The sequence below is a fragment of the Cryptomeria japonica genome, chromosome 3, assembly GCF_030272615.1.
Source record: "Cryptomeria japonica chromosome 3, Sugi_1.0, whole genome shotgun sequence".
Lineage (NCBI taxonomy): Eukaryota > Viridiplantae > Streptophyta > Pinopsida > Cupressales > Cupressaceae > Cryptomeria > Cryptomeria japonica.
Window position 1 is genome coordinate 988,343,086 of NC_081407.1, and position 13,601 is coordinate 988,356,686.

The 13,601-nt window shown below is 38.6% G+C and overlaps 1 protein-coding gene across 5 annotated transcripts in view; it reads left to right on the plus strand.

Annotated features, from left to right (window-relative positions):
- Positions 1 to 215: 215 nt before the first annotated feature.
- LOC131071696 (nuclear pore complex protein NUP160) overlaps positions 216 to 13,601 on the plus strand; it is a 253,665-nt gene continuing 240,279 nt past the window's right edge. For 4 of the 5 annotated variants that reach the window (XR_009112579.2, XM_058007639.2, XM_058007641.2 and 1 more), the window contains exon 1: positions 217 to 691. Coding sequence is in view for 4 of the 5 variants with exons in the window: in XM_058007639.2 (XP_057863622.2) it covers positions 540 to 691 (152 nt within the window). In the remaining variant the exon portion in view is untranslated. Of the gene's footprint in view, positions 692 to 13,601 lie in introns of all 5 variants that reach the window. The other variant, XM_058007642.2, reaches the window with a different exon arrangement.

Genomic DNA, 13,601 nt, shown 5'->3' on the forward strand with positions numbered 1-13,601 from the left:
TTGTCACCCTTAAAAAGTCTTTTTCATCATACTTTAAAAACATTGATTTCTTTAAATGAATCATTAATATCCTTTGAAGAGGTCATCCATTCCAATAATACAATATTTAATAGAATTAATCATTATAAGCTTTCCTCAAAATCAAATTCACATAACTTTTTACCTTGTGTATATGATAAAGCGCTGTCGCCATATTATATAAATCATGGGACCGCTACCGAATACATGATCCGACTGGCGGGAGTTCATTCCATTAGCCAAAAGACCCATTTCACTAATCGCAGAGGCTGGGAGAGGTGGTTTAGAAAAAGAACATGAATACAAGATAAAACAGGTTCGGCAAGTAGTAGTTATGGCTTATTTTTGACCCGTGCACAAGGTAGCAGCATATGTAAACAAATTTGAAAATCCCGCCCATTCCGAAGCAAACCTCTCCACATACGCGTCTATTGTGGAAGCATTTGGCTCGTAAGCTTTACAGGTAATCCGGTTCTTCAATATTTTGGTTATTCCAACAAGCTTGAAAAAAAAGCTAGGGTATGGAGGTGCCTATAGTTGGGAGCGACGCAGTACAGTGGATTGAAGTGAATGTTCCCAGAACTGCGCCTGCCCAACATGACCCGTGCGCCTCTCCACCGCGCGATGCAGCTGGGTGTTTTGCCATTGCCTCTTCTTCCGAGTACATTATCTGGTGAGTTTCCTGCATTTATCGTAAATCTTTTTTATTTCATTATCATCTCAACTATAGATGGTAATTGCAAAATGAAATGTGACCGACCTTTAGCTACACAATACAGAAGCCGAAATTAACCTTTATGCTATGGGAAATTAAAAAGGAACCTTTCCAGCGAAAAAACTGCTTATTGAGCTGCTGCAATTATTTTTTTACTGACGCGAAAGCTGGAAACTGCTCAAAAACTCTAAGCTTTAGTCTCAAAAAACTACAATCCTGCAGCTTGACCTTTGAACCCATGCATTATCATGACTTAAAATTGAATTGTTCTTAAAAATTTCTCAGTAAGCTGATGCTGCTGATTTTGTCTGGGTGTTGTAAAGGACTCTTTTGTTACTCTTAGAAAGAAAGAAATAAAATATATGAATATCCATGAATGACCAAAAATAGGTAGAAGGCACTGCAACGTACAGCAGGAAATATAGCAAAGAACTAGGCAAAAAGGGCTCTGGACATGAAGCCAAAAAGAAATAAATATGAAAAAATGAGATAACCTAAAAGAATGTTATCCCCAATTAAGTATAATTATCAAAAGAAAAGTTGGGGAAAAACTCTGCAAAGCAGTAGAAACAAAGGAAGACCATTAAGTGAAGTGTAATCTCTCCTTCGTAATTTGCCCTAGAACCATAATTGCAACAAATTAGGATTAGGGTTACATCTTACGAAGTAAAATATCTCTTTACATAAGTGATTCTTGGATATGAATCCTGCAATCATAAGATTATACACACACACACACATATAAACTTATAATTATTACGGTTAGACATAATCACTTCATATATGTTATCACTAATATTATTCAAGCACATTAGGGTTTGGAGGAAGAAACATGATAGGTCTACCTGAAACCATTTCTACACTAAGCCCAAGAGTGGATGTTTGCTAGAGCCCTCTTTGCTTGCTTAGCGGTTGGTACCTGCTTTCCTCATCAATGTCTCATCTGCCTAAAGACAAGTGCCATCTTGTAGAGTTGGGTGGAGGTCATGTTGTGACGTTTTCACACATCGCCCCATTGCAAATAGGGACCCCCACTTCTCGCTTTTTAGGGTAGATGTTTTGCCTAGTTTCCTAGTTTTAGCCTTTGCTTATGAGAGGGCGTCGGTCAAAATGCAAAAGATGTTAAAATGATCCTAGGTGTCAGGTTGCCTTAGCTTGTTAGTTTATTTTTCTAAGGAGTTTCAATTTTGCCTTGAAATGTGAGTGAAAATGATAAAAATGTTGTTAATTGGTGTGATTTTTGTGCTAGAGTGTCAAAAGTCCCTATAGGAGTCGTTTTCCCACTCTTGGGAGGAGAAATTAAGTCTAAGTGCACAAAATCCTGATGGACCCCTATTTTCCCCCACTCAAATCCAGTTAAAATGATGAAAGTCTCGATGGAAATAGAATTTCCAGTGAGCTAAAATGCAAAATTTGATAAGTTTGGGCTTTTTCAGTGTGAAAATCACCGTTGTCTTGATGGGAGACGTTTTCCCCCCATGTAATTAAGGTATAAATGGACTCAGTCCCTATGGGAGGCGTTTTTCCATTGAATTTCAATTGTTTTTTGGGAAAATCCTAATGCATCTGGATTCTCCATTAGTTGTCCCGATGGAGGTTGTTTATCCACCAGACCTTTGAGAGCAAAAATGTTGAGACATGGACTAGCTAGGACTCGAACCTAGGACCTTCCATACGCTGTTGGAGTGCTCTACCACTGAGCTATTGGCCCCTCTTGGACCAATCCATTGTCGATCCGGGTGTGGCTTATTTCCAACACCCACACCCCCCCTTAAGCCACACCTCTCGTGTGCTTGGGGCTCCTAGCCTGGACCTGGCTCTAATACCATGTTGAGACATGGACCAGCTAGGACTCGAACCTAGGACCTTCCATACGTTGCTGGAGTGCTCTACCACTGAGCTACTGTCCCCTCTTGGACCAATCCATCGTCGGTCCGGGTGTGGCTTATTTCCAACACCAACAAAAAATGTACAAGGACAGTGTATGTTTTTCCACTAGGGTGACAAATGACCAAGTTAAGTGCAATTTATTTGTTTAGATGAGGTTTGAATCTTCACTAGACTGGAAAACAAGTGTGACGAAGTGAAGTGTGGACAAATTTACATTGTCCCGATGAGGTGCATTTTTCCACTGGGAGTAAAATGATGATAAGTGACCAAATTTGAGTGTCCAGATGGAGTTTGAATTTCCCTTGGAGTCAATTTGGGGATGCAAGTGAATTAAATGACGAAACTAAGTTGTCCAATTGAGGGTCGATTTCCCCTCAAGGCTTTAAGTGACGAATGGAGATGAATTTAAGTGCAATTATTTGTCTAGATGGGGTTTGTTTTTTCCCCAGGTGGTTGGAATGGAATTCAAGTGAGATTTTAAAAGTTAATATGGGCCCAAATGCAATGTGATTTTGCCTTACCGCAAATATTTAATTAAGCAAAGGTTTTAATGCCAAGTGTCCAATTCCTATGCAAATCGATTTTCCACCAGGTTTATTGAAGTGAAGTTCTATCCCACATTGCTTGTGTGGTGAACTTGCAAGGTAAAGGCAAGAATAAAAGGACCCAGCCAGCGCTTAAATATTATTATAATTCCATTGATGTGACTGTTTGGAAGCTGATTGGAGGCATGGCATTATTCAAGGGGCTGCGTTTTTGCCTAAGTGGCTGATTGCGCCACCATTGGAAGGATTTGTGAGCCATCAAGTGTGGTGCCATTGTTGATTGGTGGGCAACTTTGTTTAAGTGTGTGTGGTGCCACTGCTGGTAAGGGTGCGATTTTGCCCAGCTGTGTGTTTGGTGCCATTGTTGGAGAGTTTGTGACATCATTGGAGGGGCGCCATTTCTGATCCAGGGTCTGATGTTTCATCTCCAGCATCATTCTTGGACCAAACATCATTTCCAACTATCAAATTTGTGCCAGGGGGTGGTCATTTTCAGCTGATTGGGGGCAAATCGCTCCAAGTGAAGGAAGTCTGCCATGACTGAGAAGGTTCCAGCCATCAAAATATAAGTTACAGAGGTGTTTCAGACTTCAAATCAGACGTGAGACAACATTCTGACATCCAAAATCAGTCATTTTCTGACCTGGAATGTTTTTCACCAGTCTCCATTCCCAAATGCAGAAAGTTATTTCCAGCCATAGTCTATGCCAAAATGTGGCGGCTTTCAGCTGAGTAAGGGCAGACCACTTCAACCATGATGATGGCGCCATGAATGTGATCATTTCCAGCCATTGGAATACAAGTTACAGGGGTGTATTCAGACATCAAACTCAGAAAATCAGACCTGAAATACACCATTTCCAGCCAAGTAAATGCGGATCACCTTAGATATATCACACGTGCCATGAAAGGGAATGATTTCTGGCTGATAAAGCACGATTCTCAGACATATTTTCAGATTTTTATACTCAGCAATTAGACCTGAGATGGTTAGATATCATTCATTTTCTGAGTTTAAGGGTGCATTTTCAGACTTAAGCATCAAAATCAGACTTATCCTAAGTTTGAAAATCGGGTTTTCTTAGGACAAATTTTCCCAGATTTTGATCAAATCTCTTGTATTTTCCAGAATTTGTGTTACCTAATGTTGATTTTCTGATTTTCATTAGCTTACAGGTCTGAAAACTATTTGAAATCAGAACCTTAATTAATTTTGGAAAATTATTTGTGAGGACAAAGTGAGGAACATTAAAGTGTCCTGATGGGGTTCAAATTTCCACTCCATCAAATGGTGATCAAATCAAACAAAATTTTCAAGGACAATGAGTCTCGACGAGGGTTGGATTTCTACTTAGGACAAAATTACAAAGGAAGGGACAAATCAATTCAAATTTCAAATGAAGATCAATAACAAAGTAGTCCCTATAGGCATCGAATTTCCACTGAGTGAAGGAATGGACAAAGATAATGCAAATGTTTTAGGAACCGATCTGTCCTTGTGATGATCGATTTCCCACCAAGGTTGAAATAAAGTTTATCTCATAGGTATTTGATTCAATGTTTGTTTGTTTTGCAAGTCTGCTACGAGGAAGAGAGGCATGTTGATCAAGGCTTGAGGTGAAAGAGGATGCAGCTTGTAGAACCACTAGGGGCTTAGCACTTCAAAGCGACAAAAAATGAAGGATCAGCTCCAAGATGATGAGCAAGTGAAATGCAAGAATGAAGGAACTCAAACAATGCTATGAGGAGGAATCAAGGTTCAAATCCAAAGGACTCTACAGGTATATTGCAAGGACAACATCACAAGTACGGATGTGGACTAGATCTAACATGAAGAAGACTTCACCTTGATGGTGAACAAATGAAGGAAGGCAAGTTCAAGACATGAGCGCTAGGGATTCCACATTATGAAGTAGGAATTACATCAAGGAATGTCAAAGTTCGAGAATGTTAATGAGGAAATAGTTCAAGGAACTTCCTAACATATGGATGAAATGCAAAGTATCACAAGGAATTCCAAACATCATGTTCAAGGCAAATTGGTTAAGTCTGCAAGGCAAGTTGAGGTGGCATCCTAGTTACCATTCTTTCAATCGAAGGGTACCAAGTCAGCATTCATTCAAGGAGGGAATAGGTGACACGTGGTGCTACATCAAATATTATTTACTTTACCTACCCTCATTTCTCATTAGTCAATGTAATGGTGGTTGTAACCGTTAATGTGTTTTTTATGCACATGCGAACACAGAATAAAATACCAAGGTATCTTATCCTCTCTTGAACAAAGTCTCTCATATGCTATGCTTCGCGATCAATGAGACAACTCCAAGGTTACGAAATGTCAGGTCTTGACGTGTGGATAAGTTTAGTGGTTTGATGTGATAATGCTGGAATCACAAGGGGACTTATGTTGTACAAGAATGCTCAATCTTATCATGGATCAGGATAAGTATGCCGATAACTTAGGATTTGGCAATGAAGCTCTGGACTTAATTCTCACTAAAAAATGAGCAAAAGGAATAGGGTTCAGGAAATCTATTCTAAGCCTAGGAATGTAGGAAATGATGAATGGATCTGGTGGAATCAAATCAGGCAAGGTCTCACAATCAGGTATTGACACAAGCTTAGTGCAATCGTCTAAGGTATACTATAAGATTTTCAGGCTATCACCATCAAACGTTGACACCATCCAGGTTGATGCTTGTCAAGGGACGCGTAATAGTTGAAGTTAAGCTTACTTAAATTTCTAGTTGACCACTCAAGGCGCACTTACCAGCGGCAAGAGGCTAGTGGTATGGATTAAGGATTCCACACAAATGAATTCAACAAATCTTCCACTCAATCTAACGCACATGAAATAAATTCTAAACTAAAATTCTATTCTAACTTGGAGGAATTGAGAACCATGAATGCAAATACAACACTTGAAGAGCAAAATCACCAACAATTGAACAATGATTATGATTCAAATAGCTGCAACATATACCAACAATTCTACAAAAACTCTCTCTTACAAATGAGAGACAAGGAGGCATATATAGAGTCTCTTGCAAAATGGATGGCCAAGATTGATCCAAGATCAACGACCGAGATTACAAGATAAAACCCTAATTAGGGTTTGTACAACCACCATTACATTGGCCAATAAGAAACGAGGGTAGGTAAGATAAATAATATTTGAAGTAGCACCATGTGTCACCTATTCCCTCCTTGAATGAATGTTGACTTGGTAACCTTTGATTGAACAAGTGGTGACTAGGATGCCACCTCAGCTTGCCTTATACACTTAACCAATTTGCCTTGTACATTCTTCATCTTCACAATGTTTGGAATCCCTTATGATACTTTACATTCCATCCTTATGTTAAGGAATTCCATGAATTGTTCCCTCCTTATGTTTGGAAAATTTCCCAATCTTGGAATCTTGAAATATTCCCTTGACGCACTTTGATATTGAAATTCCTTGATGTAGTTCTAGATTTCTTGATGTAAAATCCTTTGTGTTCATTTCTTGAACTTGCTTTCCTTCATTTGTTCACCATCAAAGTGAAGTCTTCTTCATGATTGATCTAGTCCTCACCTTCGCCTTCTGGAATCTCTATCCGGAAATCCCCATCCAATCATTGAAGTATTGATCTTCCTTATCCTCATTGCGTGCATCCTCCTTCACCTCAAGCCCTGATCATCGTACTTCCTTTCCTCGTAACAATCCTACAAAACAAACAAGCATTGAATCAAACACCCATGTGATAAACTTGATTTCAACCTTGGTGGGAAATCCATCCGCATATGGACTGATCATTCCTTAAAACCATCCGCATTATCCTTGTCCATTCTTCACTTGGTGGAAATTTGCCTATCTGGACAACTTCCTTCCTTTGTAATTCCGCCCTGTAGTGGAAATCTGATCCTCATCCAGACTCACTGTCCTTGAAAATCTTGTGTTGACTGGATCACCATTCCATGGAGTGGAAATCCAGACACCATCAGGACTTTGTTCCTGACATTTGTCCCAACATGTGATAGGTAGTCTTAGAAAATTGTAACACCAACTTTGGAAAATATGAAGGTCAGGATTGAAATCTGGAAAATTCTCCTCAAGAAAACCAATTTTCAAACTTAGGATAAGTCTGATCATAATTGCTAAGTCTGTAGACATCCATGTAAACTCAGAAAATCAAGTATTTGGAGCCCAAAAATGAATGTCCAGGTCTGGAAATATCACTTGAAGGTCTAAAAACACTCAAAAAGTGACTGATTTTTTGATATCAAAGTTGTAATAAAAGTCTGATTTTCTGAAGACAAAGTTTGATTGAAGTCTCAGAAAATGCCTCAAAATACTCAGAAAATGGTGTATTGAAGTCTGATTTTCTGATTCTTAAGTCTGAATACACCCTCTGAAAGTCTGAAAATGGCTCCAAAAAGTCTGAAGACACATTGAAAATGATGAATATCAATGGCTGGAAGTGGTTACAGCCATGTCACATGCTTGCATTTGAATTATTTTGACCTTCAAAACTCAGAAATGGTCACATCTGGGCACAACTATGTGGCTGGAAATGAAGTTTCAGTCTGAAGACAACCTGGTATACTCAGAAAAATGTCAAAAATGGTGCTTGAAACTATACCACAATTCCGAAAATGCTTGGAAAAGGGTGTGGAAAAGTCTGATCTCTAGTTCTTAAAGTCTGAAGACACCCTTCCAAGGTCCAACAATGGCTGCCCAATGTCTGAAGACAACCCGCAACTTCAATAAATTAGTCATTTAAACTTGTCACAGTCATAGGAAACACCTGTATTTGATGAATTTCACCTTCCCAAAGTGAAGTTTGTCAAATCTGGACACAAACAAAAGGCTGGTAAAAAATATCTAAGTTTGAAGACAAATTTGAAAATGGAGTTTCAGACTTAGATCAGCAATAGAAGCTCCACCAAATGCCCAAAAAACTCATAAGAAATGACGCCCAAGTAAAATTTTCCAAGTTGGCAAGTGGCTGGAAATGAAAATCAGTTTGAAGACAACCTGCAAGTATGGAGTTTCAGATTGTAACAACAATGGCAGCCCTTGACAATGCATTGAAAACTCCTCCAAACAGCCCTTAACCAAAATCGCCTTAGTGTGGATGAGCTAGGCAATGAAAGAATAATTCTGAAAATGTGTTCTCAACCAACAATGGAGGTCAAATCACTCCTAGCAATGGCGCCCAGCAAGGTCTGAAAATAATGGCAGCTACCAAGCATGAAGAAAATCACCCCAAACAACGGCACAAAGCACTCCCAAATAAAAATCGAAATTTTCCCAGCTATGGTGCCATTCCAAAATTTGAAAATGTCTTCAATGGCAGCTCGGATCTGCAACAATGGAGGTTGGAACAGCCAAGCTAGGAAAAATGGAGGAGGAAAGAATCCTCAACCCAACACTTCACTTCAGCACTTTGCCAAAATCCGCCAATAAGGGAGAAAAATCACCTTTCATGGAGACACCTGGCAGATTTAATAATAAAATAATGTTGGAGACTCCTCTCATATACTTGCTTTTACCTTTCACTTTCACCACACAAGCAATGTGGGATAAAACACTTGCTTAAATACTTGCTTGGTGGAAAACTAACTTGCTTCTAGAAGGTTCAAAATATTAAATGATTATTGCAAGTTATTTAATTTTGCTTTTAAAATTTTAAATAATCATTAATCATTATTTAAAAGCAATTAAAATGGGGCTTACTTATTAAAATATTTCAATTTAAATCAAAATTAAGCCTCTAGGGGAAAATCGACTTGGGTTGGGATTGAAAAATCCCTTTAAAAATCATTAAAGTGTCAAAAATTTCCCCATAAGGGAAAATCGACCTTAACTTGGATAAAAATCCATGCATAACTTCATCAAAAATGCACACAAAACTCCCCAGGGGAAAATCAATGGCAGTCTGGATTGAAAATCCATACTCCAAACTCGCTTCACTTGCAAGAATTACTCCCTGTTGGAAAATCGACCTCTGTCTGGATGAAAATCCGGACTCAAAATTCATCAAAATTCTCTCAGTGGAAAATTGACTTGGGCATGGACTGAGAATCTGGACAAAAATGCGTACTCACTTGTCACAAAACATCCTTGTGGAAAATCGACCCAGGCATGGAATCATCCTCAATGTTGTCCGCACTTTAGTCCGCACTCTAGTCCACACTCTTGGTGGAAAATCGATGGCAATCTGGAAAAATTCTGACAATTAGCCAAATTTTAGCACTTCCAGGGCAAAATCGATCTAGGTATGGATAAATAGTGGTGGAAAATAATAGCCAGTATGGATTTCAGGGGAAACCCATGTGTAGTTTGGATTTTGAGTGGGGGAATGGGGTGGGTAGTCTGGAATGTGAGGGGAAATGTGAGATTTTAGTAATTAGATTTGCAATCGCTTAACATATAGGTGCAGAAGTAGATAATGTACAGTAACAAAAATAAAGCACATAAATAGAGATGCACACAACGCAAGACTACCCTGGGAAAACCTCCCCCTTAGAGGAAAAACCCAACAACAACAGATCTTCAGATTTGATTATAATAGACATAAATTCTAGTTACAAGTCTGACTCAGCTAAGGCACAATAGCAGCAGATGACAATAGATAGAAACCGACTTATCTCAGTCCTTCGGATGCAAGGAAATCACAAGACAATGAATTCGCTTTCCTTCGATGATGGTTCACTGTGCTTCTATGATGATATGCTGCGCTGCCCATCAATGATGTTCACTGTCTTCATACAATAGATGCACAGCAGATGGATTTCACCCAACAGATGTAATTCGCACCATACAATGACAATTCGCTAACTCCTAACTGATTTTGCAGACCTTCAAGGATAATTTGCACAGCTGGAGATTTCGCACCTAGAGCAGATCTGAATCGCACTTTTGGAGCAGAGGTATTTTGTGAACTTGCTTGAATAGTTTCCTTCCAAAATGAATCTGTATTTATACAAGGTAGAGGGAATGCATATAGGGTCGGCCCAATATATTTTGGCGCTTAAACTCACTTTAATTCACACGCCACATAATGAGGATGGGTCCACACGTTAGCCCACACGTTTGGTAAATAGGTCCATGCGTTTTGAACATTATATGTTAGGAATATAAGGGAAGTAGGGCCCAGCCCTATAATGATCTGAACAACATTGGAATAGGGCCCAACCCTATTTGTTTTACATATTAGATTGAGATAGGGCCCAACCCTATTTAATCCTAATGGATTCAAATGTTGCCTTTGGCAATTCGAATCCATTATAAATATTTTCCAAACTAGTTACAAAACAACAGGAAAAGCACCTCTAGCATGGAATTTGACCCTCTAACGCTTGGAATATGGATTTCCCTTAGGATTTTATCATTTTAACCACTCAAAATCACTTAGAAACTTTAAATTTAGACTGGACTTAGGCAAATTTACCAAAAAAATGAGCGAAATGCTAGGAAATTATTGGGATAAAGTGCAAAATTGACTTAAATAATACCATAGGAGCAAGAAAACAATTCCAAAAGGTCAGGGAATACCTTGGCACTTTAAAATCACCGATGCGTGTGTTTAAAAACACGTTAATGCTCAAAAGGTCAACACTTAGACAAAATTTAGGATCATTAAAATATCAACGTTTGCAACTTGATCCTATTAAAAATTCAAAAAACCCTCTCATCGGCAAAGGCAAACACTAGGAAACTAGGCAAAACTTCCACTCTAAAAAGCGAAAAGTGGGGGTCCCCATTTGCAATGGGGCGATGTATGAAGACGTCACAACAGTAACAAACCCTAATTAGGGTTTCTATCTTTTGATCTTGGCCATTGATCTTGAATCAATCTGAGGCATTCATTGTAATGAGCTATCTATATAAGGCTCAGTGCTCTCATTTGCAAAAGTTAATAGTTGGAGAGCTAGAGATTAGGAGAGTAGATAGATTAGAAGTTAGGAATTAGAGTAGAGTAGGAGAAAAAAAAATTGTTGCTAAGGCTTGCAAATGAATATACTCTTTTCATTGAAGATATGTTGAAATGTGTTGTTTGAACAAGTTGCATGGTTTCCAATTCTCATTTACTTTCATGTTGATTAGATGAATGAAAGATTTTGTGGATGATTAATGGTGAAACTCACATATCCATACCACTAGCTTCTTGTTGATTGTAAGTTTGCCTTGTGTGGTCAATTGGAATTTGAATTGGACTTAACTTCAATTATTGCCCATCCATTGGTATGCATTGCCTTGATGGTATTGATGTTGATGGTAGTAATTTGAACATCATATATTTACCTTAGAAGGTTGCACTAGCTTTGTGGAGTTGTTCATTGATGTCAAAGCAAAGTGTAGTAGAGTCTCACCAAGTCATTCACTAAATCCTACATTCCTCGGATTAGATTAGGCTCTCTAAACCTTTTCCTTTTGACCTTTCTTTGTTAGATGAGTTAGTTCAACGTTCCAAGAACGTCTAAGTATTCAAGCTCTCTTGTACAACATAAGTCCCCTTGTGATTCCAGCAAAATCACATCAGCCATTGAGTTACCCACATGTCAAGAACTGACCGTAGAAACCTTGGAATCGTCTTAGTTGATCAGATATTTAGCATCTAAGGTGATTTCGTTCAAGAGAGGGTAAAATACTTTGGTATTTTATTCTGTGTTTGATTGTGGATATAACCCACATCAACAGGTTGTAAGGGGGTTCCTTGGCTCTTCTATGGAAGTGTCCTTTGGTCCTAGGAGTCATTATGGTCAACTCTAGTATGGTCTACTTACTTAGCCCTCTTATACCCCTTTTGCTTACACCCCAGGCCCTTCCTACAAGGTGGGTTTCAGACAGTCAAGCACACCTTATATTCTATAATATGAACATATACTTAAGCATTCTCTATTGTGCATGAGCAACATGTATATATATAAGACGATGTTTGGCAGAATTGTCATGTATACCACCAAATATAGGCTTTGGTAATAATAATCTGTGATAACTAGGAATCTGCTGTGATGAACTGGAATTGTCTCCTTCGTGATTGTTGCTTTCTATCTTATGGGAAATGATTTATCTTTCTGATCCACGATCCATATGGAATTTCTTTTCTCTGCCCTTTATAGATTCATGCTCTCCTGAGGAGAGGCGACTCTTGGAGGTTGCTATCCCTGCAGAAGGGTCACACCCTTCTTAGGGGTGTCTCTTCATAATTCAAACTAACTGATGTTTGTTCCTTTGAATTCGTGTCAGTCACAGCTTGTTATGCTGCTGTCTAATAATGTTAATTAATGATCTTTTAAAGGGAATCGCTGTCACCCTATGGCCCCTCTTAATTGCTGATCCCCCACGATTGCTTTCTGCTTATTCATGTGTTCTGTGTGAAGAGATATTAAACGCTGCTTCTTATCCTTGATTGCTGTGGTTAGCATAGTGAGAATAGTTACTCTTTCCAAAATAGAATCGCTGTCCTTATTATCTTTTATTCATGATAAGGATTTCCTTATAAATAGTGATTTGAATTATAAGTTTCTTCCATGCTGACTTGATGTGTAGTCTGTCTTGGATCGCTTCATAATGATCTTAATTGCTGTGAAGTCTTTCATATTTTTCTATTCATATTTGACATTGCTGTTCCTATTAGCATGGGCTCCAACTATTGTGTGTTTGTCTTGTCTGATATGGGCTATAGAAAATTGCTCAGTTACCGGGTTCACTTGTTTTGGTCCATGCACCCGAACCGGGTTTGCTTGGGTTCGGGTTTGCCTGGGGGCTCATCTGGGTTCGTACTGGGTACGTAGCTAGAGGTTTGGGCTCACCAAGTACGAATCCGGGTGTATCCAAAGGCTTTGAGCACCAAAACATAACAAAAACAGACATTTTTGACAGTTTTTTGCATCCAAAAACTCTAAAATGTCCCTAAAAGAACCCCTTCTATCGTTGGGTTTTCCTCATGCATTGATCAATGATGAAGTAGCATACATTTAAATGTTTTTCTTCTGCCATTTTGCATTGTTCCATCTTCCAAGTCAATTCTGAACTATCAATTGTCATTCGGCATTGATCAATAATGAAGTATCATACTATCAAATGTATTTAGTTTTATAGTTTTGTATATTTCTTTAAATTTTTGTATATAATATGTATATATATACACACATATATGGATGAACCTGACCCACGAACCCAAAGGACAAATTTTTTTTGCCCGAACCCACGAACCAGGTTCGTGTGCCCGAACCCGAACTGGTAACTTAGGAAAATTGTGAAGTCTTAAAATTAAGTCAATTTTCTAAATCTATTTATTTATTTCTGATATGACAGCAAATACTGTTATGGTGTTCATTATGACCTGATCAGGGTCATGACATGAACCAAAATTCTTAGGTGTCAATGTTTAGTAACCCATTGGGGGAGCCACTGATGTTATTGTCTATCATTGTAG